At 36.0% G+C, this 26,606-nt stretch overlaps 2 protein-coding genes and 1 long non-coding RNA gene across 10 annotated transcripts in view; 1 reads left to right on the top strand and 2 right to left on the bottom strand.

The window, feature by feature from the left end:
• Positions 1-14,291, bottom strand: part of PDCL2 (phosducin like 2) — a 36,279-nt gene extending 21,988 nt beyond the window's left edge. Inside the window, exons 1-3 of the mRNA XM_025922032.2 lie at positions 14,127-14,291; positions 2,307-2,427; positions 1,655-1,745 (exon numbers count right to left, since the gene is read on the bottom strand). Coding sequence (XP_025777817.1) covers positions 1,655-1,745; positions 2,307-2,427; positions 14,127-14,132 — 218 coding nt within the window. The 5' untranslated portion in view covers positions 14,133-14,291. The remainder of the gene's footprint in view (positions 1-1,654; positions 1,746-2,306; positions 2,428-14,126) is intronic.
• The window catches only part of LOC147581988 (uncharacterized), a 55,175-nt gene extending 29,263 nt beyond the window's left edge, over positions 1-25,912 (top strand). The window contains exons 2-3 of one of the 2 annotated variants that reach the window (XR_015250440.1): positions 10,243-10,294; positions 25,196-25,912. This is a non-coding gene — a long non-coding RNA (uncharacterized LOC147581988). The remainder of the gene's footprint in view (positions 1-10,242; positions 10,295-25,195) is intronic. The other variant, XR_015250439.1, reaches the window with a different exon arrangement.
• Positions 16,280-26,606, bottom strand: part of NMU (neuromedin U) — a 38,031-nt gene continuing 27,704 nt past the window's right edge. Inside the window, exons 7-11 of one of the 7 annotated variants that reach the window (XM_086705033.1) lie at positions 25,160-25,207; positions 24,370-24,421; positions 21,976-22,029; positions 20,638-20,677; positions 16,280-16,418 (exon numbers count right to left, since the gene is read on the bottom strand). In XM_086705033.1, the coding sequence (XP_086561159.1) occupies positions 16,316-16,418; positions 20,638-20,677; positions 21,976-22,029; positions 24,370-24,421; positions 25,160-25,207 (297 nt within the window). In that variant the 3' untranslated portion in view covers positions 16,280-16,315. Of the gene's footprint in view, positions 16,419-20,637; positions 20,678-21,975; positions 22,030-24,369; positions 24,422-25,159; positions 25,235-26,606 lie in introns of all 7 variants that reach the window. The other 6 variants (XM_086705032.1, XM_086705034.1, XM_086705038.1 and 3 more) reach the window with 6 other exon arrangements.

Genomic DNA, 26,606 nt, shown 5'->3' with positions numbered 1-26,606 from the left:
CCATTTAAAAATCTTTCGTTTTGCTCCTATACCTTTAAAAAACTTTTTTTCTATAGCATTTCTTTACTTTCTGGCACCACATGATGCTCCTGACTCATATTGTACTTTCTCAACTCACACTGTGGAATGAAGCAGTCCTCCAAGGAACACTGGTTCCTATTATTAGAGAGTAGCATTTGTAAAACAAGAGCTAAGAGCTAGGTGTACTCATTGCTACCAGACTGTTGCTACTTCTGATCCAATTCACTTTTGTTGGGGCTTTTTTCATGTTAAAACAGCATTCTTGGGACCAATCCCACTTGATCAGGATGTATTGTTCTTTTTTTTTAATTGTTGGACCTAATTTGCTAACCTGTGTTTAAAAATTTTGTGCCTGTATTTTATATATGTATGTATTCTATATGTCCTATATATAAGAGATATTTTTCTGTGCCATTCTGTTTTTGAAATTTCTTTATCTGGCTTGAGTTTCAGGAGAAGTTGGGAAATATACATACCTGTTCTAATTTCGGAAAGAATTTATTTATGAGTAATTAATTATTTATTAAAAGATATACATCACCCTAGAAGGAAAACTGTGACTCTTATTGGCCTTTTACTGATATTTCCACTTTACTTATATGTAACTTGATGAAGTTCCACTGTGTATTACTGGATAGCTTTTTACTTAAGCAAAGGAAAAAATATTCAGGAAAAAAACTATTGCACTTATATAAAGTGAGGTGGTTTTAAAATGTTCTTGAAGGGTACGGGTTGGCTTAGTTGGTAGAGCATGTGACTCTTGATCTCAAGATCATGGGTTCAAGCCTCATGCTGGGCATTGAGCTTAATTTTAAAAAATTAAAATGTTCTTAAAAATTAGTTTTGTTCTTGGGGCACCTGGAAGTGTCCAACTCTTGATTTCAGCTTAGGCCATAATCTCACAGTTTGTGAGATCAAGCCCTGCATCAGGCTCTGTGCTGACAGTGTGGAGCCCAATTGGGATTCTCTTTCTCCCTCTCTCTCTGCCTTTTCTCTGCTCACCTGCTCTCTCTCTCTCAAAATAAATAAACATTTTTAAAAATTACTTTTGTTCTTTTTAAAAATCTATTCTGGGGGCGCCTGGGTGGCTCAGTCGGTTGAGCGTCCGACTTCGCTCAGGTCACGATCTCATGGTCCGTGAGTTCGAGCCCCGCATCAGGCTCTGTGCTGACAGCTCAGAGCCTGGAGCCTGCTTCAGATTCTGTGTCTCCCTCTCTCTCTGGCCCTCCCCCCATTCATGCTCTGTCTCTCTCTGTCTCAAAAATAAATAAATGTTAAAAAAAAATTTAAAAAAAAAAATAAAAAAAAAATAAAAATCTATTCTGTAGAAAAAAATAGGGCCTTTTAAATTTCATTCTTATAATACTTCTCCATTCAAAAATTCATAAGTTGGGGCACCTGGGTGGCTCAGTCCATTAAGCATCCAATTTCAGCTCAGGTCATGATCTTGCGGTCTGTGAGTTCGAGCCCCATATCAGGCTCTGTGCTAACAACTTGAAGCCTGGAGCCAGCTTGATTCTGCGTCTCCCTCTCTTTCTGCCCCTCCCCTGCTCATGCTCTGTTCCTCTCTCTCTGTCTCTCAAAAAAATAAATATTAAAAAAACTCTTAAGTTGCCCAAATAAATCACTATACCTATATATTTCAATAGCTCTCATATCTTCTTCATCAAATTCATCTTCAGCTTCCTTCAACTGTGCAAGAGTCATCTTTTCATAAGGCTTAACTAAAACAAAATAAATTTTAGATAACTGAATTATTTAGAACTCATTTTTTACTTTATAATCATATGGTTAGAAAAAACAATATAGAAATAAATAGAAATAAAGAATATCTTTAATGTTGCAGGTTCTCCAATATATAAAGCTATTTTATAGCTGACTGCTTTGGTTTTGTTTACTGTGATTCCTGCTCTGAATTCACAGAACTACCAGGCTACATTTAAAGTAGATGTGAACATCAGTTAGACACCATAAATTTAGACTTCCCAAGTACTTGAAAGTCTTAACACATAATACATACTATATATATGATCAAAATAGAAGGTAATCACAAGGTAGAGGAAGATGGCAGAGAAAAAAGCTCACTAGGTTATATACCAGGATGTTTCAGCTCTGTTACTAACTAGCTTGTGACTTTCGACATATGAATTAAAAATTTTAGGTGTCAGCACCCTAATTTCAAAAGTATGGGTGGGATTTCTAATGTCTTCTCTCCCTCTTAGTTTATGAAATACACTTTCTCTATCATTATCTCCTCATCCAGCCCACTAAATGCACAACTATACCCATTGCTTCTTTTTGTAAACGTAAAACCATTTCTTCAATTTCATCTTTTGGCTCTTCTTTTGGAGGAAGAATGCCAAAATCTCTTAAAATTTCATTCCATTCTGTATCTTCATTTGGATCCTATAAAAAAATAGAAAATCTATTAACACAGTTGTGCATTTTAATATGTACATGTAAAATTGATATATAACATTTTCAACTATGCAATTGTTCATGAACTCTACAGATAACGGAATAATTAGTTTCAAAGTATAGAACGAAGTGGCCTACTTTTTCCTCACTTCCCAGCACAAGTGGTACTACATACTTTGATAGATAAGATACATCCTCTACCCTCAAAGTTACCCTGAGATGTTTAATAAAAAATCAATTTGGAACACATATATCAAATATTAATGAAGTAAACTCATAAATCATGGAAAATTCTCTCATGACTATATTAGGCAAAACCAATTAACATCATGCAAAACTACTGTTTTGTTTTTCTACATAGGCATTTAATACCTCCAGGTGAACACGCTTCTCTTTTCAACCAATTAGCTTCAAGGGACTTGTACTCCCAGGTTAAATGTTAGAAGAGGCTAGGAATTTTTCCATAGTTTAATTTCTGTCTAATAATAATTTCTTTCTGGGCGCCTGGGTGGCTCAGACGGTTGCATGTCCAACTTCGGCTCAGGTCATGATCTCATGGTCTGCAAGTTCAATCCCCACGTCGGGCTCTGTGCTGACAGCTTGGAGCCTCGAGCCTGCTTTGGATTCTGTGTCTTCCTCGCTCTCTGCCCCTGCCCCACTCACACTCTGTCTCTCTTGCTCTCAAAAATAAATAATAAAAAAAAATAGTTTCTTTCTATGAAAGCTAACCTTGTTTTCCTTGTTACTTAGCCTTCGATATTTTATTTGCTCCTTTTCCAGAGGTTGTAATATATTAACTCTTTTCTTTCTAGTTTGCTGTCCATTTCCCCTGATATTTCCAGAGGAAGGGAGAATTTAATTATACATATGAGAAAATACTGTGACAAATTATTTGATGACCTTAAATGATCTCCACATTCTGGTATTCACATCTCTGCACAACTCCCTCTCCTTGACTATGGGTGGGAACTGTGGCATGCTTCTAACCAACAGAACATGGCAAAGATGAAAGAATGTAATTTCTATTATTATTCTCCATAATATTATAACTTCCATCTTGCCAGCACTCTTCACACTAGTTAGCTATGATAAAGCAAGCTGCTATATTGGGAAGTGCCTTATGGAGAGAACTATGCAACAAGGGAAATGTAACCAACAATCAGCTAGACATTGAGGTTCTTAGTCAAATAGCCCCCAAAGAACTGAATTCTGCCAAATACCATGTAAATGAACTTAAAAATGGATTCTTCCTCTGTTGTACCTTTAAATGAGATCCCAGCGGGGTATGTGGGTGATTCAGTCAGTTAAGCATCCAACTTCAGCTCAGGTCATGATCTCATGGTTCACGAGTTAGAGCCGGATGGCTCTGTGCTGACAGCATAAAGCCTGGAGCCTGCTTCAGATTCTGTGTCTCCCTCTTTCTCTCTCTGCCCTTCCCCCACTCACATTCTGTCTCTCTCTGTCTCTCTCTCTCAAAAACAAATAAACATAAATAAATAAATAAATAAATAAATAAATAAGACCCCAGCTTTGGCTGACACTTTCATTGCAACCTTGTGGGAGACTCTGGAGAAGAGGGCCCAGCTAAGCAAAGCCTAGATCAAGACCCATAAAAACTCTGATACAGTAAATGTGTTGTTTTAAGCCACCAAGTTTGTTATAGTTTGTTATGCAATAATAAATGACAGACAAGTATCATCTTATTTCTCCTGTCATCCTATTCTTTGGCCAAAGTTTTGTTTTTCTGTCCCCACTTTGTCTATTACTGGTCACTCTATCCCTGAGATCTTCAATCCCTATGCTTTATATGTCTCCTAATAATAAAATACCAGCATCAGTAGGAATTCTGCACTTGGTAATGGTAGACTAGATCATTTGAATCAAACCTTTTGCTGAGAACATCTAGTAAAATTGAACGAAATTGATGAAAATCAATCTGAAAGCACTGGAGAATCAATAAGGCAGTGAAGAAAATTATCAGGAGAAGATCTTAGATGAGAAGGAGAGCTAGAGAGGAGCTCCATGTTTGAGGCCATTCCCCGTGGATCAACTACCAATTCTGGAAGAGGCCAAGAAGCTGAGAAATCGAAAAAAGGCTCACAGACTTTGGCACTGCGACCAGAGACAGAAATCAATAAGAAAATGATAACTAGGAGATCATCATATATTTGGAATTAAGAAAACACTTTCTAAATAATCCATGGGTCAGAGAAAAAAACACAATGGGAATTTAAAAGCACTAGGAATTGAATGATAAAAAGTAAAGCCACATAACAAAAAAAATATGTGGGCTGCAACTAAAGCAGTTCATAAAATAAATTTTATATCTTTAATTTGATATTTTATAAAATGAAAAGTTTAAAAATTAAGATATAAACATCCAACCAAAGAAGTTGGAAAAAGAAAATCAAAATAAATCAAAGATAAAAAGAGTGATAGTAGAAATTGATGAGTTGAAAAATTAATATATAAGAGGATTAACAAGGCCAAAAATTGGTTCTTAGAGAATATTAATGAAATTGATAAACACTTACCAAAACTGACCAAAAAAAAAAAAAAAAAAAAAAGCAAGAAGGCACAAATAACCAATACTAGAAATGGAAAAGGGAAACTCTTGAAACTCTTGACAGATAATACAAACATTTTAAATGAGGGTCCTACCAATTATATTTTGCTCTTTTTTTATACCTTAAGGTAAAGCTTAGATTATTGACTATGAACCTTTCTTTTCTAATACAGCCACTGACAGCTATGTATTTCCCCATTAACAATTTTCTTAGCTGCACCCTACAAATTTTGGTTTGCTGTACCATTATTATCATTCAATTAAAAATATTCCCAATCTCGGGGCGCCTGGGTGGCGCAGTCGGTTAAGCGTCCGACTTCAGCCAGGTCACGATCTCGCGGTCCGTGAGTTCGAGCCCCGCGTCAGGCTCTGGGCTGATGGCTCGGAGCCTGGAGCCTGTTTCCGATTCTGTGTCTCCCTCTCTCTCTCTGCCCCTCCCCCGTTCATGCTCTGTCTCTCTCTGTCCCAAAAATAAATAAAAAAAAAAATGTTGGAAAAAAAAAATTAAAAAAAAAAAAAAAACATTAAAAAAAAAAAAATTCCCAATGTCTTTTATAATTTTTTACTGACATCTTAGTTATTTGGAAGGATGTTGTTTAATTTTCCAGTAATTTCAACTTTTCTAGGTATCTTATTAATACTTTCTAATTTAATTCTCTTTGGTTAGAAAACATACTTTGTTAAGATTTTGATTTTTTTGACATGCATTGACTTGTTTTATGAGCCAGTATATGATGTATCTTAGTGAATGCTTGAAAAAAGCGTGCATTCTGCCACTGATAGGTATATTTCTCTATAAATCAATGGATGATTGACAGGTTTGTTCAAATCTTCTATTTTGTTAGCAATTTTTATATCTAGTTTTTCTATCAATTACTAAGAGGAGGGGTTTTAAAATCTCACATTATGATTGTGGATTTGTCTATTTATCCCTTGAATTATGTTAGTTTTTGCTTTATGTGTTCTGCTTTATGTATTCAAACTGTGTCTCTTTTAAGATGACACAAAGAAATGGAAAGATGTTCCATGCTCATGAGTTAGAAAACCAAATATTGTTAAAAGGTCTACACTACCCAAAGCAATCAACAGATTTAATGCAATCTCTATCAAAATACCAACATTTTTCACAGAACTAGAACAAACAATCCTAAAATTTGTATGGCACAACAAAAGACCAGGGTCAGGGTCAGCCAAAGTAATCTTGAAAAAGAAAAACAAAACTGGAAGTATCACAACTCCAGACTTCAAGTTTCATTACACAGCTGTAGTAATCAAAACAGTATGGCACTGGCATAAAATTAGACACATAGGTCAATGGAACAGAATAGAAAGTCCAGGAATAAACCCACAATTATATGGTCAATCAATCATTGACAAAGGAGGCAAAAATATGCAATGAAAGAAAGATAGTCTCTTCAACAAATGGTGCTGGGAAAACTAGACAGCAACATGCAAAAGAGTGAAACTAGGCCATTTTCTTACACCATACATAAAAATAAACTCAAAATGAATAAAGTACCTAAATGTGAGACCTGAAACCATAAAAATCCTAGACAGGACAGACAGTAATTTCTCTGACACTGGCCATAGCAATATCTTTCTAGGTAGGTCCCCTGAGGCATGGGAAACAAATGCAAAAAATAAACTGTTGGGACTACATCAAAATAAAAGGCTTCTGTACACCAAAGGAAACGCCAACAAAACTAAACAACAAGCTATTGAATGGGAAAAGATATTTGCAAGTGACATATCCAAAAAAGTGTTAGTATCCAAAATTACAAATAACTTATATAGCTTAACACCAAAAAAATGCAATTAAAAAATGAACAGAAGACATAAACAGACATTTCTCTACAGAAGATGTACAGATGGCCAACAGACACATGAAAAGATGCTCAACATCACTCATCATCCGGGAAATGCAAATCAAAACCACAATGAGATATAATCTCACACTTGTCAGAATGGCTATTATCAAAAAGACAAGAAATTGCAAGTGTTGGCAAGGATGGGGAAAAAAGGGAAGGCTTGCACTTTGTTGGTGGTTATGTAAATCGGTGCCCCCACTGTGGAAGACAGTATGGAGGTTCCTCAAGAACTATCCTATGACCTAGTAATCACACTATTGTGTATTAACCCAAAGAATATGAAAATACTAATTTGAAGGGATATATGCACTCCAACGTTTCTTGCAACGTTATTTATAATAGCCAAACTATGGAAGCACCCCAAGTGTCTGTCAATAGTTGAATGGATAAAGAAGTGGGATACACAAACACATACACACACACAAAGGAATATTACTCATCCATAAAAAGAATGAAATCTTGCCATTTGCAACAACACGGATGGCTCTATAGAGAGTATAATGCTAAAATGAAATAAGTCCATTAGAGAAAGACAAATACCATGTGCTTTCATTTTTATGTCAAATTTAAGAAAGAAACAAACAAACAAACAAAAAAAGACCAATCAAAAAACCTACTCTTAACTATAGAGAACAATCAGATGATTACCAGGGGGGAGTGGGGTGGGGATGGGTGAAATGGGTGAAGGGGATTAAGAGTACACATCTTGATGAGCACTGAGTAATATATGGAACTGTTGAATCACTATATTGTACCCATGAAACTAATATAACACTATATGTTAACTATGCAGGAATTTAAATCTTAAAAAATAATAATAAAATAAAATAATAAAGTGTCTTAGCAGTATACAGTTGTGTGTTGCTTTTCCATTCTGACAATCTCTGCTTTTTGAAGTATTTAGTCCATTAATATTTAATATAATTGTTAATATTAGATTTAGAGCTACTATTTTCCTGTTTTAGTCTCATTTACTTTTTTGTTCCTCTATTTCTTTCTTGCCTTCTTTTGGTTAGTTAAGTAGTTTTTAGAATATCATTGTTTGCCACTGGCTTTTTAGGTATACACCTTTGCATTATGATTTTAATAATTGCTCTAGAAATTATATTGGGTATCTTTAACTTATTACAGTCTACCTAGATTTAATATTGTACTACTTCACATAAAATATGGGAACCTTGGGGGTGCCTGGGTGGCTCAGTTGGTTACGCATCCAACTTCAGCTCAGGTCATGATCTCATGGTTCATGAGTTAGAGCCTGATGGCTCTGTGCTGACAGCTCAGAGGCTGAAGCCTGCTTCAGTTCTGTGTCTCCCTCTCTCTCTCTCTGCCCCTCCCCTGCTCATGCTGTCTCTCCCTCTTTCAAAAATAAATAAACATTAAAAAGATTTTTTTAATAAAAAAATATGGGAACCTTGCCTAGTTACATTTACCACTATCCCATCCTTTGCTTTACTGCTGTTAAATATATTAACATCTACATATATTTGAAAACCCATAATACAAGGTTATAATTTCTGCCTTAAAGAATTATAATGTTTTTTAAGGGAATTAAGAGAAAAAATATATTTAGTTATTAGTACTTATCCACATATTTACCATATATGGTGCTCTTCACTCCTTTCTTTAGATCCAGTTTTCCCTCTGGTGTCATTTCCCTTCAGCCCGAATAAACACCCTTAAGCATTTCTTATAGTTAAGGTCTGCTGGCAACTAATTCTCCCAGTTTTCATATTTCTGAAAATGACTATTTTCCCCCAGTTTTTTGGATGGATAGGTTAGCTGGATATAGAATTTTGGTTTGACAGTTTTCCCCTCCAGCATTTAAAGCATTTTAAACATTCATCTCTTGCTCTGGGAAAAAGAAACTGCCATGTTGTTTGGACACTCAAGCAGCCTGTGTTAGTCTGTGTGGGCTTCCATAACAGAATATAAGACTGGGTGGCTTAAATAGAAATTTATTTTCTCACAGTTCTGGAAGATGCAAGTCCCAGATCAAGGTACCAGGCAGGGTTGATTTCTAGTGAGAAACCTGGCTTTCAAGTGGCCACCTTCTTGCTCTGTTCTCACATGAACTTTTCTCTGTGCACAGAGAAAGATGGAGGGAGGGAGAGAGAGAGAGAGAGAGAAAGAGAGAGAGACTGAGAGAGAGAATGCTCTGGTGTCCCTTACTCATAAGGATACCAGTCCTTTCAGATTGTCAGAAGGACACCAGTCCCTACCCTTATGACTTCATTTAACCTTAATTACCTCCTTAAGAATCCTACTTCCAAATATAGTCACATTTGGGGTTAGGGTCTCAACATATGAATTTTGGAGAGACACAATTCATTCCATGAAAAAGCCGTATTGAAAAGTCCAAGTGGGGGTGCCTGGGTGACTCAGTCGGTTAAGCGTCCAACTTCAGCTCAGGTCATGATCTTGCGGTCCATGAGTTCGAGCCCCGCTCTGGGCTCTGTGCTGACAGTTCAGAGCCTGGAGCCTGTTTCAGATTCTGTGTCTCCCTCTTTCTCTGACCCTCCCCCGTTCATGCTCTGTCTCTCTCTGTCTCAAAAATAAATAAACGTTAAAAAAAATTAAAAAAAAAAAAAAAAAGAAAAGTCCAAGTGGTGGGAAACCATGGCCTCCTGCCAACAGTCATGTGAGTGAGTCATGTTGGAAGCAGATACTGCAGCCCTAGCTGATGTCTGAATTGTACTCTCATTTACTCTTTGAGCCAGAGCCACCTGACTAAGCCACTCACAAATTTCTGACCCCGAGAAACTATGAGATAATAAATATTTGTTGTTTTAAGCTGCTAAATTCAGGGCTATTTAGCTACATTGTAATAGAAAACTAATATACCTATCCATTCAAGGGCTTTTATATTTTTTTCTTAGCTTCTAGAAATCTTTATTAAAAAATAATCAAAAATGTAAAAAAATACCCCTGTTCTAGGGGTGCTTGGGTGGCTCAGTTGGTTGAGCTTCTGACTCTCGATTGAAGCTCAGGTCATGGGATCAAGCTCCATGTCATGCTCTACGCTGAGCATGGAGCCTGCTTAAAATTCTCTCCCTCCCACTATCTGTTTCCCCCATTTGTACACGCTCTCTCTATATATAAAACACAGTTTTTTTTAATTCCTGTTCTGATGTTCACCACAGCAGTATTCATAATAGCAAAATTTAGAAACAATTTTAGTTTAGTATTCAGCAAAGAAATTAAGAGGTCCATTCAGCTTTTTACTTCAGCTTTACTCCATTTCTAAAAGTTCCTTTCTATTCCTTTATCTGTCATTTTTTTTGGTATTTTCATCAAAGTATTTATTTATTCATTTATTTAAAAATTTAATGCCAGTATAGTTAACATACAGTGTTATATTAATTTCAGGTGTACAATACAGTGATTCAACAGTTCTACATATTACTCAGTCCTCATTGTGGTAAGTATCCTCCTAATCCCCATCACCTACTTCACCCATTCACCCCCTACAACCTTCCCTTTGGTAACCACCAGTTCGTTCTCTATAGTTAAAAGTTTGGTTTTTGGTTCATCTTTTTTTCTTAGTTCATTTGTTTCTCTAAGTTCCACATATTAGTGAAATCATATGATATTTGCCTTTCTCTGTCTTATTTCACCTAGCATTATACTCTCTTGATCCATCCATGTTGCTGCAAATGGCAATATTTCATTTTTTATGGCTGAATAATATTCCAGTGTGTGTGTGTGTGTGTGTGTGTGTGTGTGTATACCACATCTTCTTTATTCATTCATTTCTTAATGGACACTTGGGCTGTTTGTTCATTCTTGATAGTTTCCTATATAAACTCATCTTTGTAATCTCATTTTCTATTTCTTTGAACACTTCAATAACAGGGATTTTGTATTTGGCAATTGCAAACTATGCAGTCCTCAAAAATCTAAATCTGTTGTTTTTTTTTTTTTTTGCCTTTGTTTAACATTCATAGTAGTCTTCTTATGTGATTATTTTGAGATCATATTTCTTTTAAAATGTGGGTGCTTTTGGGGTCAAACTGAAAATTTCCTTCAAAAAGGGTTTGCTTCTGTTGTCAACCAGGAGTACTATTTCTTAGTCACTAAACCTCTTAAGCCTCTTTAGAGGCTTATAGAGAAAGTTTCACCCTGAACTTACATTGTACCAAAGGTCAGTGTGTTGCTTTAGTCTTCAGGCCTTGGAGAACCCTTCCTTGCTACCTGGATGTCTTCAAATTCTTTCCATGTCTTCAACTCTTTGCTGCTTCAGCCCTGAATCCTGCTTCTGTTGATCTGATTCTGGCAATCCCTTATCCTGGGCCCTGGGTCCTTTGATCCTTTTTCAGTTAATTTTTGTTAATAATGTGAGCTAGAAGCCCAACTTCATTCTTTTGCATGTGGATGTCCAGTTTGCCTTTCACTTGAATGGTTTTGGCACTGTTGTTGTAAATCGTTTGACCAAAATGTGAGGGTTTCTTTCTGGGCTCTCTATTCTATTCCATTGGTTCATATGTCTGTCTGTCTGTCAATACCACATAGTTTTGATTACTGCTGCTTTACATACACATATACTGCTACTATATTTTGAAAACAGATATTGGGTCCTCCAATTTTGTTCATCTGTTAAAAGACTGGGCTATTTTGGGTCTCCTACGATTTCATATGAATTTTAAGATGTGTTTTTCTGTTTTTACAAAAAACGTCATTGGAATTTTGGTAGGAATTACACTGAATCTGGAGATTGTTTTGGGAAATATCGACATATTAACAATTTAAATCTTCCAATCCAAGAATATGGAATGTTTTTTACTTATGTGTTCTTTAATTTAAGCAATGTTTTGTAGTTTTCAGTGTACAAGTCTTTTGCCTCCTTGGTCACATGTATTCCTAAGTATTTGACTCTTTTCGATGCAAATATCCAGGCCATTGCTTTCTTAATTTTCTTTTGGATTATTCATTATAGTGTATAGAAATGTCTTAATCAAATTTTAAGCTCACTATGTCCTGCAGATAATTTCAATCTAGTCTTTTATTTTTTTAAACTAATAATCATAATTGTTTTGGAACCCGTTTCTGATCATTCTGATAACAAAAGTCTCTACAGGTCTGTTTTTGTTGGTTCATGTTCATGGTGCCCTGTTTCCTTGTGTGCTTGGTTACTTTTGACTGATTTCGGTTTGCTGTCCTTGAGAACTTACCTGAGGGAATTGTTCGAGGTCTAAGATAAAGATATATTCCTCTACAGAGGAGTTTTTATTTCTTCTAGTCATGTATAGACACTAAGGTATTTTTACGTGTGTATGTATACACGTATATGACTAATATATATCAAATTCATAATTTGAGGTTTGCTGGACCACCCAGACAATATAATTTAGGTTGTAATCCATGTGATTTCTGTATTGGGCCACAACTTCTTGGGAACAGGTATTATTCCCTTTCTTTTTCTCCCCTGTTTCACTAAGCATCAAGACAACTTTCCCTGAATTCTCCTGAACATGAGTTTATCTCTTGTTCATACTATTAGTCTTCCATACTTTCGTGGACAATACCCCTTTGGTTCCTTCTCTGTGGATTACACCCGGGACCAAAACACAAACTGCTAATGCCTTCAGGGTAAAAGAGGTTTTGGAGTTCTGGAAATCCATTTACCTGGTTTTCCAGTTTCCCTTCAACTTTGGTCTTATAGTTTCTTAGCATCATATCCTACTATCGTAGTTTCTTACTCCTTGATGCTTTTAAGGAAATATGTTTTACGTGTTAGCCAGTATTTTTACTTGTACGCAGAGGGAGAGTTGGTCCAAATAATCTAGCTCACTATTACCAAAAATTCCAGCAATACCTTATTAAAAAAACTCCCTCTGTACTTGACATCCCCTACCATCTTCTCTTTTCTCCTTCATAGTTAAACTTCTTGAAACAATTGTCTATATAAACTATAACCACTCCCACTTCCCATTAACTCTTCAACCCACTCCAAAGTTAGCTTTTGCTTCTAATACTACCAAAAGTGCTCTAGATAATGTCACCTACAAGCACCATCTTGTTGATTTTTATGAATATTCATTGTATTTGATCTCTTAAGCAGAATTGGAGAGACTGTCTCATTCCTTTCTTGTTAAAATGGCCTTTCTTGATATTCATGATACCACATTCTTATGGTTTTATGTATACCCTTCTGCTCTTCCTTAACTGATCTAGGAGTTCATCACAATGGGATTTAACAGTAAATGCTCTTTAATTTATTCTTCTCTTCAGTTTTAGAAATTATCTATGAAATTTCTTCTAGTAGAAATAGGTACCACAATCTCTGTGTTAAAACTACTGTGGCATTTATCATACCACAAATGGTTACATCTGTCTCCCTCTTATTCCCCCATACTAAGCTCTTTTAGAGTAAGTCCAGAACTAAACATAAACACTGAATAACTGGATGTCGAGTAAATTGATGAATAAATGAACAAAGGTTAACGTGCTGTTAACTTCACTCAATTATATTTTGGCTAATTTCTTGAAGAGCAGGTATAAATCCAGACAGATTCACAACGTTTTTACCGATTGGATAAAATGTATTTGCTACGAATCTATTATTAACACAAAAGGACTATTCATTAAAAATTATGTGTAATTTATGTTCAAAATATTCTAATAACTTACACAGTATATGCAAATAAAAATAAAATATGCAAAACAAGAGAAATTACAGTGGTTTTAATTTGGGGGAGCAGGTGGGAAGAAGCTGTTTCTGAAAGTCAGAAAGTGAGAATTTTACTCTGATAAAAGAAGAAACAAAGGCACAGGCTTCGGTTTAATAAGTAAGCGTTAGAGGAGCAGCCTTCTAAGGAATAAATGGAAGCCTAACAGAGCTTTTTGCAATCAAGTAGGAGAAACTCCAGGGACAGCTGGTCTTTCTTGAGACAGATGCAACTCCTGGGTTTCCGTTCTGATCTTTTTTTAAGGTAGCGGAGCAGAATACTTAAACTGAATTACACTTGGGCTACAGTTGCTGGTCTATTTCTCAAGTGAGAAATAGTGCAGCAGTTAAGATTTCCAGGATGCAGGCGTAAAATTCAATCCCAAACAACTCTAAAAACTTCTTCCAGAGACAAACGAAAGTTTTGAGCGTTGAGAAATGGTATTCTCCTGGGGGTCAAATCTTGACAGAGACGCACACAAAACGTAGCCCTTGCCGGAACAAACGTTAGAACCCACCCGCTGTGGGCCTCCCTCCCCGTTGGTGCTCACTCTAGGTTTAGCCAGGGATCCCTGTGCGTGCCCACCTGCATGGTGTTCCCCTTCGCTCGTCAGGTGGCGGCGGTGTCTTCCTGACACCCCAAGTCTCCTTCAGGTTGGAGGCGAGCCCGCCAAAGGCCTAGCCGTTTCCACCGCCCGGAAGAGGGGGCAGGAGGGGGAGGGGAGAACAAGGGCCTCCTTCGCTGGTGCACCCAGCGCGGCTCTGTTGCCGGGCAACGTGGAGGCGTGGCCTAGGGGCTGGCTGTGAGAATGCACCAGGTCCTGCCTGGGGCCTGTGTACTGAGTGGTGCCTTACCTGTTAGTACTGGTGCTCATATTCCTCCCATCCCTCCTTCCACTACCACCAAATCGGCACGTTGTCTCAGAGCCTCTGGCACCCTTCAGCTCCTGAGTCCTGTCTTCTTCAAGAAAGAACCAAATCCTGGGGAGAGAACCCTTCAGAGGAGCCCATAGACTATATTTGGATGGATTTCAGGGGACCACTAGCTCACAGACCCCAATTGTGCATCATTTCGTCGTATGCCTAGGTTTGTGTTGGGGGTCTTGGGCGTTTAGGACCAGAGGTTTCATCAGATTCTCAAATGGTTCTCCACCCCTATCTAAAAACCCACTGTCTTAGAAGACAGGAGTTCTGACTTTACGTAGAAAGCCTAGACAGGTGGATTCCTTGGTGGTTAGGTTAAGGAAAGGGTGTTTACTGGTAGCTGCCAGGAACGTGAGGAAAACATTTGATATTATCACCAAATAAGGTTATCTACATGGTCACAGAGATATACTGGTAGGATTTGGAAAAGAAGAAAAAAATGTTTTTAGTGACACAATTTTAAACTCGGGTTCACTATTAGACCGCTCCACCTGTAGTGCCCGGTTAATATTTAATGAAAATCCTATACTCCTGGTAGCCTATATGTTTTGTTGTGTTTGTATATAAAATATTAATTTGTTAAATATAAAATATTGTAGAACATCCCACAATTTTTGTAACCATGTTTTGGTATTTTTTCTTCTTCTTCCTTTTTCTTTATATCCTGGAAACCCTAAAATGTAAATAACCTAAGTCTCTCTGTATTTCTGAGAGGCCTGAGGAACTGCTGCTTAAATTAATATTCAACTGGTTTTATTTTGACCATCCAAAACCCTAGCTAGTTGAGTTACTAATCCTCCCTATTCTAGAGTCACCCTCCTCTAACCAGCCAGCCTGCTTTGTGGTGGAGGAGGTTATCCAAGAGGGAAGTGAGAAGGGAAAAACCCAGGGGAACCTGAATGGAAATAATCTCAACCTCCATCTGAGGTTAATTCTGTGTCCAATAAGCACTAATTTGATGTAAAATGTTTTCCAAGTGTGTTCATGATCCTCTACTGGTGACACTGTTTTCTTTCTGGTAATGGATGACACTGGTTGCCTTTCAGATGTTGCAGAGTGAAATGACTTATTTTGAGATAAGTTGAACACTACTCGTTGGTAGATAAAGCTAACCCCCTGATATGTTTGTAGTAATCAGATATTTATTTTACAGCAGATAAATCAGAACTTGCTTATTGGACTATTTGATGGATCATGGCCAACTTCAACTAGTGTAGTTTTAGTTGGTATTCACATTCTAAGAGAGTAAGTTACTGGACACTATGGTATTATAAGAGTTGGTGACTTTGTCACTGATGAAATCCAAATAGGATAAACTAAAACAGCTCATTAAAAGTCAGCTCTCTTCTGAGTGCCTTTAATAAAAATAACAAAAGAGCATGTGTATCAGTACAGTTGACTCTGAATAACACAGGGGTTAGGAGGGTCCTCCCATGCATCAAAATCCTAGCACAACTTTTGACCCTCCCCAAACTTAACTACTAATAGCCTACTGTTGACCAGATGCCTTACCAATAACATAATCGATTAACACATATTTTGTATGTTATATGTAATATATGCTGTATTCTTACAATAAAGTGAACTACAGAAAGTGTTATTAACAAAATAATAAGAGAAAATACATTTACATTACTGTACTGTATTTTTTGAAAAAGTCCTTGTATAAGTGGACCTTGCAGTTCAAACCCATGTTGTTCAAGGGTCAACTGTACTGTCAAAAGCTGCAGGGATCTAAGGAACATCATTATGTACAGCTTTATTATCTAAGAAAAAAATATTTTAAGATGTTTTTAAAATTGTTGACAAATTAAACATTTTATAATCTCAACCAACTTTTATTGAGAATGTTTACAACACAGGGATTGTCAAATACAGTAAGTTTAGCAAGGATTGTTTTTGAGAAGAAAACAAAATGTCAACATTTTGCTGCTTCTGTGGAAAATTGTTGGTCCTGTATAAAAACAAAAATTAAGTTTAGAGTCAAGTATAAATGAGTCTGTGAAGGAGGGTAGGCAATGTTAGCATACAGACATTTCTATAAATATTTCTTCATGTATGATAAAATTGACATCAGGACCATTTCTCAGCTATTCTTCAGTCTGTATAGTTTTAGTTATTAATCTCTCTCTGATAGAACACTCGTTCTATGTGTCTGTATTTCCCAAAACTTTATAGAGTATTTAACTATATAAAAGTTTCCTAAAGCTCATTGATGCCAGTAAGATCTAAGAATAAAATATTTTAAAATTTGCACAGTTATTCTTCATTTATTTATTTCCTTTTGTATGTGCAATTAAATCAAACCCCATTTTATGTCTAACCATTTTTTAAAATGTCTAACCATTTTCTAAGTAAATAGAAGTCATCAAGACAGAGAAAGATCTCAGATAATCAGATGAAAAAAAAAACCAAAAAATGACTATTGAGCTGTTTATTACAAAATACAATGAAATCTTAAGTTAGTCTGTGTAAACCCTAATCTTGAAAACAACCCAAATAAAGCAATTTTTGTCAAATTCAGAGAGAATTTTTAACTAAATTAACCAAATCATGGATTAATTTCCATTTCACATTTGTGAAGACTCTACCACTTGGTTTGGTGTTAACAATCACAGACATTTTTTTCAATTAGTATTAAACTATTTTTTGTCCACATTTTGTAAATATCTCTATCTTTGTAATATTATAAAGCATAGCTTCTTTTCCATTGACGCTTTGGTCTTAGCTCCTTAAAAAAATAAAAAATTAAGAATTTATTTGCTCAGGGGCACCTGGGTGGCTCAGTCAGTTAAGCATCTGACTTCAGCTCAGGTCATGATCTTATAGTTCTGAGTTCGAGCCCCATGTCAGGCTCTGTGCTGACAGCTCAGAGCCTGGAGCCTGCTTCGGATTCTGTGTCATCCTTTCTCTCTCTGCCCCTCCCCTGCTCACACACAAATACTCTCTCTCTCTCTCTCTCTCTCTCTCAAAAATAAATAAACCTTAAAAAAATTTTTTTAAAAGAATATATTTGCTCATATTTCTGATGTGAATATAACAGGCCTTTGCTAAAATAGGAATTAATGCCAAATATAGTCCAACAATTTAAGTTCCTAATTTTGCCCCATGAGCACATTAAAATTTTCTTCACTTTTTCAATATTTGTCTCTTTTATTTCTTTCTTATGTACTGAATTGGCTAATGCATAAGAACTACATTAAATAAGAGGTAACAGAGCATCCCTGTTTTGTTCCTGACATTTCAATAGAAATTCTTCAAAGTGTTTTACTATCAAGACTGCTACTGACTTTGAGACCATTATATAAATAATGTTAATAAAGATTCATCTCTTTCTAGAAGATGTTCTTTTAAAACATCAGAAATTGGGAACGCCTGAATGGCTCAGTTGGTTGAACGTCTGACTCTTGATTTTGGCTCAGGTTATGATCCCAGGGTTGTGGGATTGGGCTCCATGCTAAGCGTGAAGCCTGCTTAAGATTCTCTCTCTCTCTCTCTCTCTCTGTCCTCTCCCAGCTTGTGCACGAGCTCTCTCTCTCCATCTCTCTAAAATTAAAAAAAAAAATGGACAAAAATAAAATAAAACATCAGAAATTGATGTGGAATTTTGAGATGATTAAATAATTTTTCTTCTAATGGTGAACATATTGTAAAAGAATTCCTGATGTTGAACCATCCTGAGTTGTTGGAACAAACTTCACTTTTTTGGAGTTACATAATTTTTTAAATATACGGCTGAATACAATTTACTAGTATTTCTTTAACATTTTTGTATTGATATTTATAAATAGGATTGACCTATAGTTTCTTTTTATATACTACTTTTATAAGGTTTTGGTATTAGTATTTGCTGGCTTCATAAAAAATATTTTGAGATTTTCTTCCATCGCTGAGCTGTAAAAGTTCAAAATCCGTTGGTCTAGTACTTTTGAGCAGGGAGTTTCTAGATAATGTTTTCAATTTTTTCCAATGGCCATTAGTCTGTTCAGATTTTTTTTCTTTCTTCTGAAGACAATTTTGGTAGTATCTACTTTACCAGACAATCCTCCATTTTATTCAGGTTTTCAAATGGGTAGGCACAAGATTTGCAAAGTACTCTCTTATGGTTTCCATTTCTTCTATATCTGTTTTAATTTCCTTACTTTCATTTGTATTTTTGCATGTTTATGGTTTCTCCTTTTTTTTCTTGATTAGGGTGGGCCAGTTAGGCTAGTTTATTTTATTTTATTTTTTGCAAATAATCAGATTTTGCTTTACCAATTATTCTGTTTTACTATTTTATAATTTATTAATTTCATTTTTCATTTTATAATTTTCTTCCTTTTGCTCTCCTGAGGTTCACCTTGTTGTTGTTTTTTAACTTTTTAAAGTAAATCCTTAATTCACTCGTTCTTTCTTGCTTGACAGTATTTAAAGCCTTGTATTTTCTACTGAATATGGCTTTGGCAGAGCCCCATAAGTTTTAACATGCAGTGTTTTTATTATCTCTTTATTTTCTAGATATTGTAAATTTTTTGGTATTATCTTCATTAGTTAGAAATAGTACATTTTGATTTTTGTTTTCATGAGAAAGTATTAAGAAATTTAATTTTTTTTTTTATTTTTTTTTTTCAACTTTTTTAAATTTATTTTTGGGACAGAGAGAGACAGAGCATGAACGGGGGAGGGGCAGAGAGAGAGGGAGACACAGAATCGGAAACAGGCTCCAGGCTCTGAGCCATCAGCCCAGAGCCCGACGCGGGGCTCGAACTCACGGAACGCGAGATCGTGACCTGGCTGAAGTCGGACGCTTAACCGACTGCGCCACCCAGGCGCCCCAAGAAATTCAATATTCTTAAGCTAACTATGTATTTAAGGGTTGAGATGGTGATATGAAAAATATATTTGCAAAAACATGCTAAGCACAAAATCTGCATTTAAGATTATATAAAGTTAATAGAATATACTTTTATTTGCATGGTGTAAATTTATCAACCTGCATTGGGTTTAATTTCAAAATTCACAGCCTCATAAGATACTAGGATTAACAAATTTATTAAATATGTAGGGCTATCCAATAGCTATGAAATGTCTACTATATCTCCAACATTGATGTGGAAAACTGAGTCCCAAAGTAGAAGTCATGCTCTCATGTCTTCCCACATTTTCTTAGTTCTCTAGAAATGGTAAATTACAGCTTTTATAAAGAATCTTTGAATACAGGTCACTTGGAAGACAGAAATGCATTCAGTCTGTAAGTTCTGGCCCATTATGGTGGACACTGATCATCACAATAAGAGACAACCTCTGACATACTACTTGCCCAATAAATGATGATAAGGTCAATGTCTCTGAAACAGTGAGGACTATTGTGGTATAGTCTTCATATGAAAATGTTGGGGTTCAGGGGGGAATGGTAAGGAAAAAATTCTTGAGGCATCTTTTGTGCAAAAAAGGGGGTTTCATTCAAACACCGACAGGACCCGTGAGCAGAAAAGGCTGCATTGCAGACGTGAGGAGTGGCTGATTATATACTTTCAAATTGGGAGGGGGCTAGGGGTAGCGTAAGTCTCTAAGGAATTTGGAAGCAAGATTTCCAGGACCTTGAGGGGCTAGCTGTTGTTAGGAAGAGGTCATTTATTACTGTCTAGTAAAACCTTAATCATGAGACCCTTCAGATGTATATCAGGGGGCCATATGCTTGGAGTATGGTCGCTAACATATATGTCTGGAGGGGGTAGAGATGAAGAAAATTTCTAAAGGAATTTTTTTATGTTAAAGGAGACTTACAGGATCCTGGAAGTGAGGTTAATGTTAAGCTAAGATTCTCTTTTGCCTTTAGCAAAGTATTGACATTGAGGCAGTTGAGTTCCTAGAAGAAGGTCACTCTGCCTGTCTCAAGGACTTGTCAGTGGGCTCTAAGTTGTAAGGAAATTTAACTTTTTCTTTTGCCTTTGTTCCCTACATCAGTCTGAGGAACACATGGCAGCATGTCTGTCCCTCAAATAGGGACATTTTCCATCATATAAAGCCCCCACGGCCCCTATAATTGTATGTGCATTATTAATATTAATATTATTAATGTTAATGTGCACACACAATCAAGTAATAGAAATATACTGATCAAAGCTTAATTTGTGAATATCTGAAAATGACAGAAATTTTCAAACTGGGTTGAATTGTGAAGCACATACCATTTTAAATGTAACCTTCTGACCTTCTTCCATTGCGTGGCTAGAAAATAATAAATTAGAAATAAATCAGTAAACTAAGGAATGAAGTTAATTTTCATACAAAGCAACCTAATGATTTCGACGGGTATTATTATTTCTTCTTTTATCTAGTTTGCTCATCTTTCCATCCGTTCTCCACTTCATTGTTAGAGTTAGTTTCCAAAATGCAAATCTTACCATATAGCTCTTCTTAACTTAATAATAAAGTTGAAATTCCTTAGTTAATTATTTCACTAGTTAATTCATGTTGATTCTTCAAATTCAGCTTTTAAAACCTTCTCTGTACCTCCTCCACTCTCTGACCTGGGTTAAGTGCATTTCTTTTAGAAACCACAGCCCTGTGGGCACCTGTGGGCTCAGCAGGTTAAGCATCCAACTCTTGATGTTGGCCCAGGTCATGATCTCAAGGCATGGTTAGTGAGTTTGAACCCTGAGCTGGTCTCTACACTGACAGCACAGAGCCTTCTTGGGATTGTCTCTCCCTTTCTCTGTCTCTGGCTCTGTCTCTCTCTCTCTCAAAACAAATTAATTGATTAAAAAAGAAAAGAAAAGAAAAGGATATGAAAGAAAAGAAAAATAACCCACAGCCCCTGAATTGAAGGTGCATTTAACATAGTAATTTGTATTTGTTTATTTATCAGTTTCCTGTATTAAGCTGTAAACTCTTAGAGTATAAGATGGAATCCTATCTATCTGCATACTTCTAACCTTTGGAACATTGCCCAGCACCCAGTAGAAATTCAAAATATAGGTGCTAAATAAATGAATAAAAAAACATCTCTGGTAATGTAGTAAGGATACAAACATTTTTTTGGCAAGTGTAACTACTTAGAAAGAAACTCACATTTCACAGACAATTTGGACATACAAAACACTAAATACAATTACAAAGTTTTTCTACTTACAACCTCTAATATAGTTGATTGTTTTACTTTTAAAAACATGAAAATAGTCATAATTCTTCCAGTATCTCCTGCATCAAATATTTAGTAAATATTTCTTTGGAACTTAAGGAATAATGCATCTTTAAGATACTCATTTTCTGCACACGAAATTTTATAGAACTAAACTGATTAATGGGTGAAATTTGGGGTATTTACAAACATGCGGAGTGGATTAAAGAAAAGATCAGAGATACCATAACATTAAAACAATACGGTGGTGGAAGAAGTTAACCTCAGACTATAATACCTGATGTCAGATATCTATAAACAAACTTCAACTTAGTGTAAATAAATGCACAGGGTATTTTTCAATTTTAATATTGAATGCTTTTTTTTGAATACAGTATTTGCATACCCTGAATAAAAACTGTCTCCGAACTTGGCTTGCAATAGGACCTTGGAATTCTTCCTGGAAGAGAAAATGAGGGCATTACAAATCAACTAACAGTAAAAATAAGTGAAAATTCTTCTTGAGAGTATAGTGAAGCTCAAAGGTATTTTCAACGATCATAATTAGACAAAGAGGGAATCAAGGGCTTGAGTACATAATTCATACCAATAAGTAATCTTTGTATGTATACCTGAAGAATTTTCAACTAGCAAAATTGCCAGGATGTTATATTTTAAAATAATTTCCTAGGGGTGGCTGGCTCAATTGGTAGAACGTGCCACTCTTGATCTCAGGGTCATGAGTTTGAGCCCCATGTTGGGAATAGAGTTTAGAGTTATTTAAAAAATTTTTTTAAATAACTAATAAAATAATTCCCTTATCAACATAACAGCTTCTAGGAAGTTCATCAGTTGTATGTATATTCATCGGTAAGTAGAATGAGAAATGACAGTTCATAGATAATTAACTATATTTAATTTGTTTGAATGAAATATTTCCTTTTTTTTTTTTTCAACATTTATTTATTTTTGGGACAGACAGAGACAGAGCATGAACGGGGGAGGGGCAGAGAGAGGGAGACACAGAATCGGAAACAGGCTCCAGGCTCTGAGCCATCAGCCCAGAGCCCGACGCGGGGCTCAAACTCACGGACCGTGAGATCGTGACCTGGCTGAAGTCGGACGCTTAACCGACTGCGCCACCCAGGCGCCCCGAAATATTTCCTTTAAAATACATACTGTATGTGCTAACACTTGAAAAGGGAACATATAAAATGGAATTGTGTCAGAGCTAAAATACACTATATTTCTATAAGGAATTGAAATTAAAATTGAGGGACAACTTTGGTAAACTATATTTATTCAATGAGACTTGAGTAGAGATTTTCCCAATATAACATATTCACAGATATTATAATGAAAAAAATACCAAATGGAAACAAACAAATTATTCAAAATGGGTATATTTTGAAGTACTTCTTTTCTTAAAACACTTCATTTTTAGGGGCGGCCGACTTCAGCTCCGGTCATGATCTCCCGTTTCACAAGTTCGAGCTCTGCATCCAGCTCTGTGCTGACAGCTCAGAGCCTGGAGCCTGCTTCAGATTCTATGTCTCCCTCTCTCTCTGTCCCTCCCCCACTCAAGCTCTGTCTCTCTCTCTCTCTCTGTCTCAAAAATAAATAAACATTAAAAAATTTTTTTGATTGCATTGTAAACAATAGCAAAAATATTTAACATTTTATGGTTTTCATAAAATTGGTTACTATAGCTTCCTATTTTCAACAATTTATTATAAAAGTGTCAGGATGGCAATCACTATGAAATCTGTCATCAAGACCTTTTAAAATTATTCTGTAATATAAGTATAATCATATATTTAAATTCTAAGAAACAGCCCTGACAGCTATTAATATTCTGAAATCCCTTATTGATTTGGGGTACCTGGATGGCTCAGTCAGAAGAGAATGTGACCCTTGATCTTGGGGTCATGAGTTCGAGCCCTACCCTGGGTGTAGAGATTATTCAAATAAATCAATAAACTTAAAATAAAAATAAATTCTGAAATACTTGATTTACAACAAATATATCTTAAATTCTCAATATTTTGTATCTAATTCTCATCCTGACTATAAACTCTCCAAATTACTTAATATTTAAAATATACTTATAGAGGGGCACCTGGGTGGCTCAGTCAGTTAAGCCACCGACTTTAGCTCAGGTCATGAACTTGTACTTCGTGAGTTCGAGCCCCCATCAGGCTCTGTGCTACAGCTCAAAGCCTGGAGCCTGCTTCCCAATTCTGTGTCTCCCTCTCTCTGCCCCTTCCCCTCTTGTGCATTCTCTCTCTCTCTCTCTCTCTCAGAAATACTAAATGAAGAAACTTTATTTTTTAAATGTTCACATAGAAACTATATATTTATGTTTATATAAGAAAAGTTATATATATTAAAAATATATATATTTATATATTCTATATAAGACATATTCCATACAAGATTCTATATAGATATACATATCTATCTATATATTTATATATTCTACATATTAGAAATATATATATATATTTTTTATAAGAAAAAAAAGGCAGGGAAAAATGTAACTTAAATAGTGGCAAAATTTAAAATCTTCAAGCCCAAACACACAGGTCTTTTTAGTCTTTTTAGAGATAGAACTGCATATAAAAGAATTTGGGAAGTAGGGATAAAAAAGATGTAGGTTTGGAAGTGAGGATGTCTAGCAAAGAACATTTAAGAAAAGTGTTTGAATACACTAAGATCTGAAAACTCATTTTCTTTAAGAACACAAAACATTTCACTACCAAAAATCTGTTTTAAAATTAGGTGATATACGCTCACTTACTAGCATTGTCTTGGGAAAGATCTTTATTCTGAGTTGTTTCCCCTTTAGTAAACTGGGGACAAGAGTTGTGTATTAACAGAGTTGTGAAAAGAATAAACTGAGGTAATATAAGACTTAAAACTGTAATGCATCACAACAAAGTAAGGCATCACTTAAAATAATACCTAGAAACTTTTATCATCGAGAGAGTTAGGATTCCTTTTCAATGACAATAAAAATGCTACAATTTCTAGTTAAAAATGTGTTAAAAGTCAGTTGTATTCATCTTAAACATAGATACTGGATTTGGGCCATATTTTTAATTTGAAAAACCAAAGTGCCTGCATTTAATTGCTGATATATTTACTTCACGAGCCTTACTCTTCCTAACATTTTAAGACTTGGATAGAAAGCTTACTGTCCTAGCCAGTTGCCAACCGCACACGGAGGGCAATGAATTGTCCTCCATCTTTTCTCCTATTTCCTACCTAGCGACTAGGCACGCTGCTGTGTCCTCCCTTCAACCAAGAATAGGTCTCCTCCCTGGGAGGGTCACAGCCCCGGAAGGGAATCTAACCCCAGTTTTCCTCATTGGCCCCCAGCTTGAACCCAAAGGGACATAACATGGGGAGGGGGAACAGTTCTCTTCTTCCTGAGTGAAAACGGTTCTGCCAACAGACGCTCTTCCACAGGCCAACTGGGTGTTTATGTTGGGCTTAGCCTGAAAAGGAGGACCTTACAAACCACCACGACTGGGAATTACTGGTCCCACAAAGAGCGGCAAGGCAAGCATGCGGTCTGTGTTACGTACGTCCAGTCTGAATCTCTTCGTTCTTCTCTCATGCAGGTGAGGAACAAGCTGCAGTAACGGATGCACGACAGACGACTGAGAGACACGAACACACACACATGATGAGCACAAAAGCTTCTCGGCATTGAGCATAAAGACGGTTTCCTACTTGTTTGGTTTTGGTTTTGCTTTTACCCACTGTACTTGCTCCAGCCCAAAAAAGAACGAGAAAGGTGTTAGGTAGTACAGCCCTTGGAGAGCACTTCAAAGAACCTGGAGAGTAAGCTAAGACACTGAATGAAATATGGTAGCTCTATGCTACGTTGAAGAACACTGTTCTTAGGGCGTCAGCTCCATCACCAGCTGCCAGCAAGGAGACCATCCACCTGCAATTCTCAGAGTCTGCCTGCTTCCAGACTTCACGCAAAAATGATTTGGACAGAGGAAACCTACTCTGTGAGAATCAGTTTTCCATTATGAAAATGTATATCTGGAAGATTCTCCTGTACACATATCTGGTCATCTCCTTTACAAAATATATATTTTGTTTAAAAGTGAACATATGGAACAAGACAACAGGGGACACAAAAGGTGACAAATGTGTCATCGAGAGTGAAAAATGTGACTAAGATACATTTTCTCAAAATGTAAAGATGCCAAGTGGAAGAAAACGAAAGTACATCCAAGACATGTAGTTACCTGAAACAGTTTCATTTTAAGGGCATGGCTTGAATTGAACCTTCTCACAAATATTAAATTCATTTTTCAAATGGATTACTTTAAACCCTACAGAATGGTTATTTGTTAATCAATTCAATCTGTATTTGGCCTAAAGCCAGTATAACCTAACTTTCAACTCCTCATACATAAGAATATTCCATATGCTATTTAAAACTGAGTTTATATTACAGTTATCTTTCCACAGCTCCTCATTCCCTAAATTGGTCCATGATAGTGAGTCACAATCACAGAAGGAATACCTTAGTCAAACAATTATTATTAAGCACTCTAGATTAAAACACCAGAATAGCATTTTTAAAATCCATTCATATAAAAAGAAAAGCTACTACTAAAACTGCACAATTTAGAAGTAAACTGAATTCACGTTACTGGTATCCAGCTAATCTTAGTAAATTCTCACATTAAGAGCCTAGTTACAAATAAGGAGACCTGAGGAATAGAAGTGGATATTTCTATTAATGACGTTTTCGGCAATCATCTTTTAAAATAATTCTTAAAATGACTTTGAATAAATCTGTTTTATCCTTGCACTAATTGATATCTAAAGCAATATGTTTTTCTTAATCATTTGCACTTTTTTTTTTTTGCCTCTAGAATGTAGATTTCATGACAGGAGGGGATCCTTTTTTAATTTTCTATTTTATTCACTGCTATATTCCTAGTACCTAGAGTTGTGCTTGGCACATAATAGATACTCAGTAAATAATTATTGAATGAATGAATAAAT

This window comes from Puma concolor, chromosome B1 (assembly GCF_028749965.1).
Source record: "Puma concolor isolate L17-30 chromosome B1, mPumCon1.1.hap2, whole genome shotgun sequence".
Lineage (NCBI taxonomy): Eukaryota > Metazoa > Chordata > Mammalia > Carnivora > Felidae > Puma > Puma concolor.
Note: the sequence above shows the minus strand (reverse complement) of the source record. Positions and strands in the feature narration are given on the sequence as shown.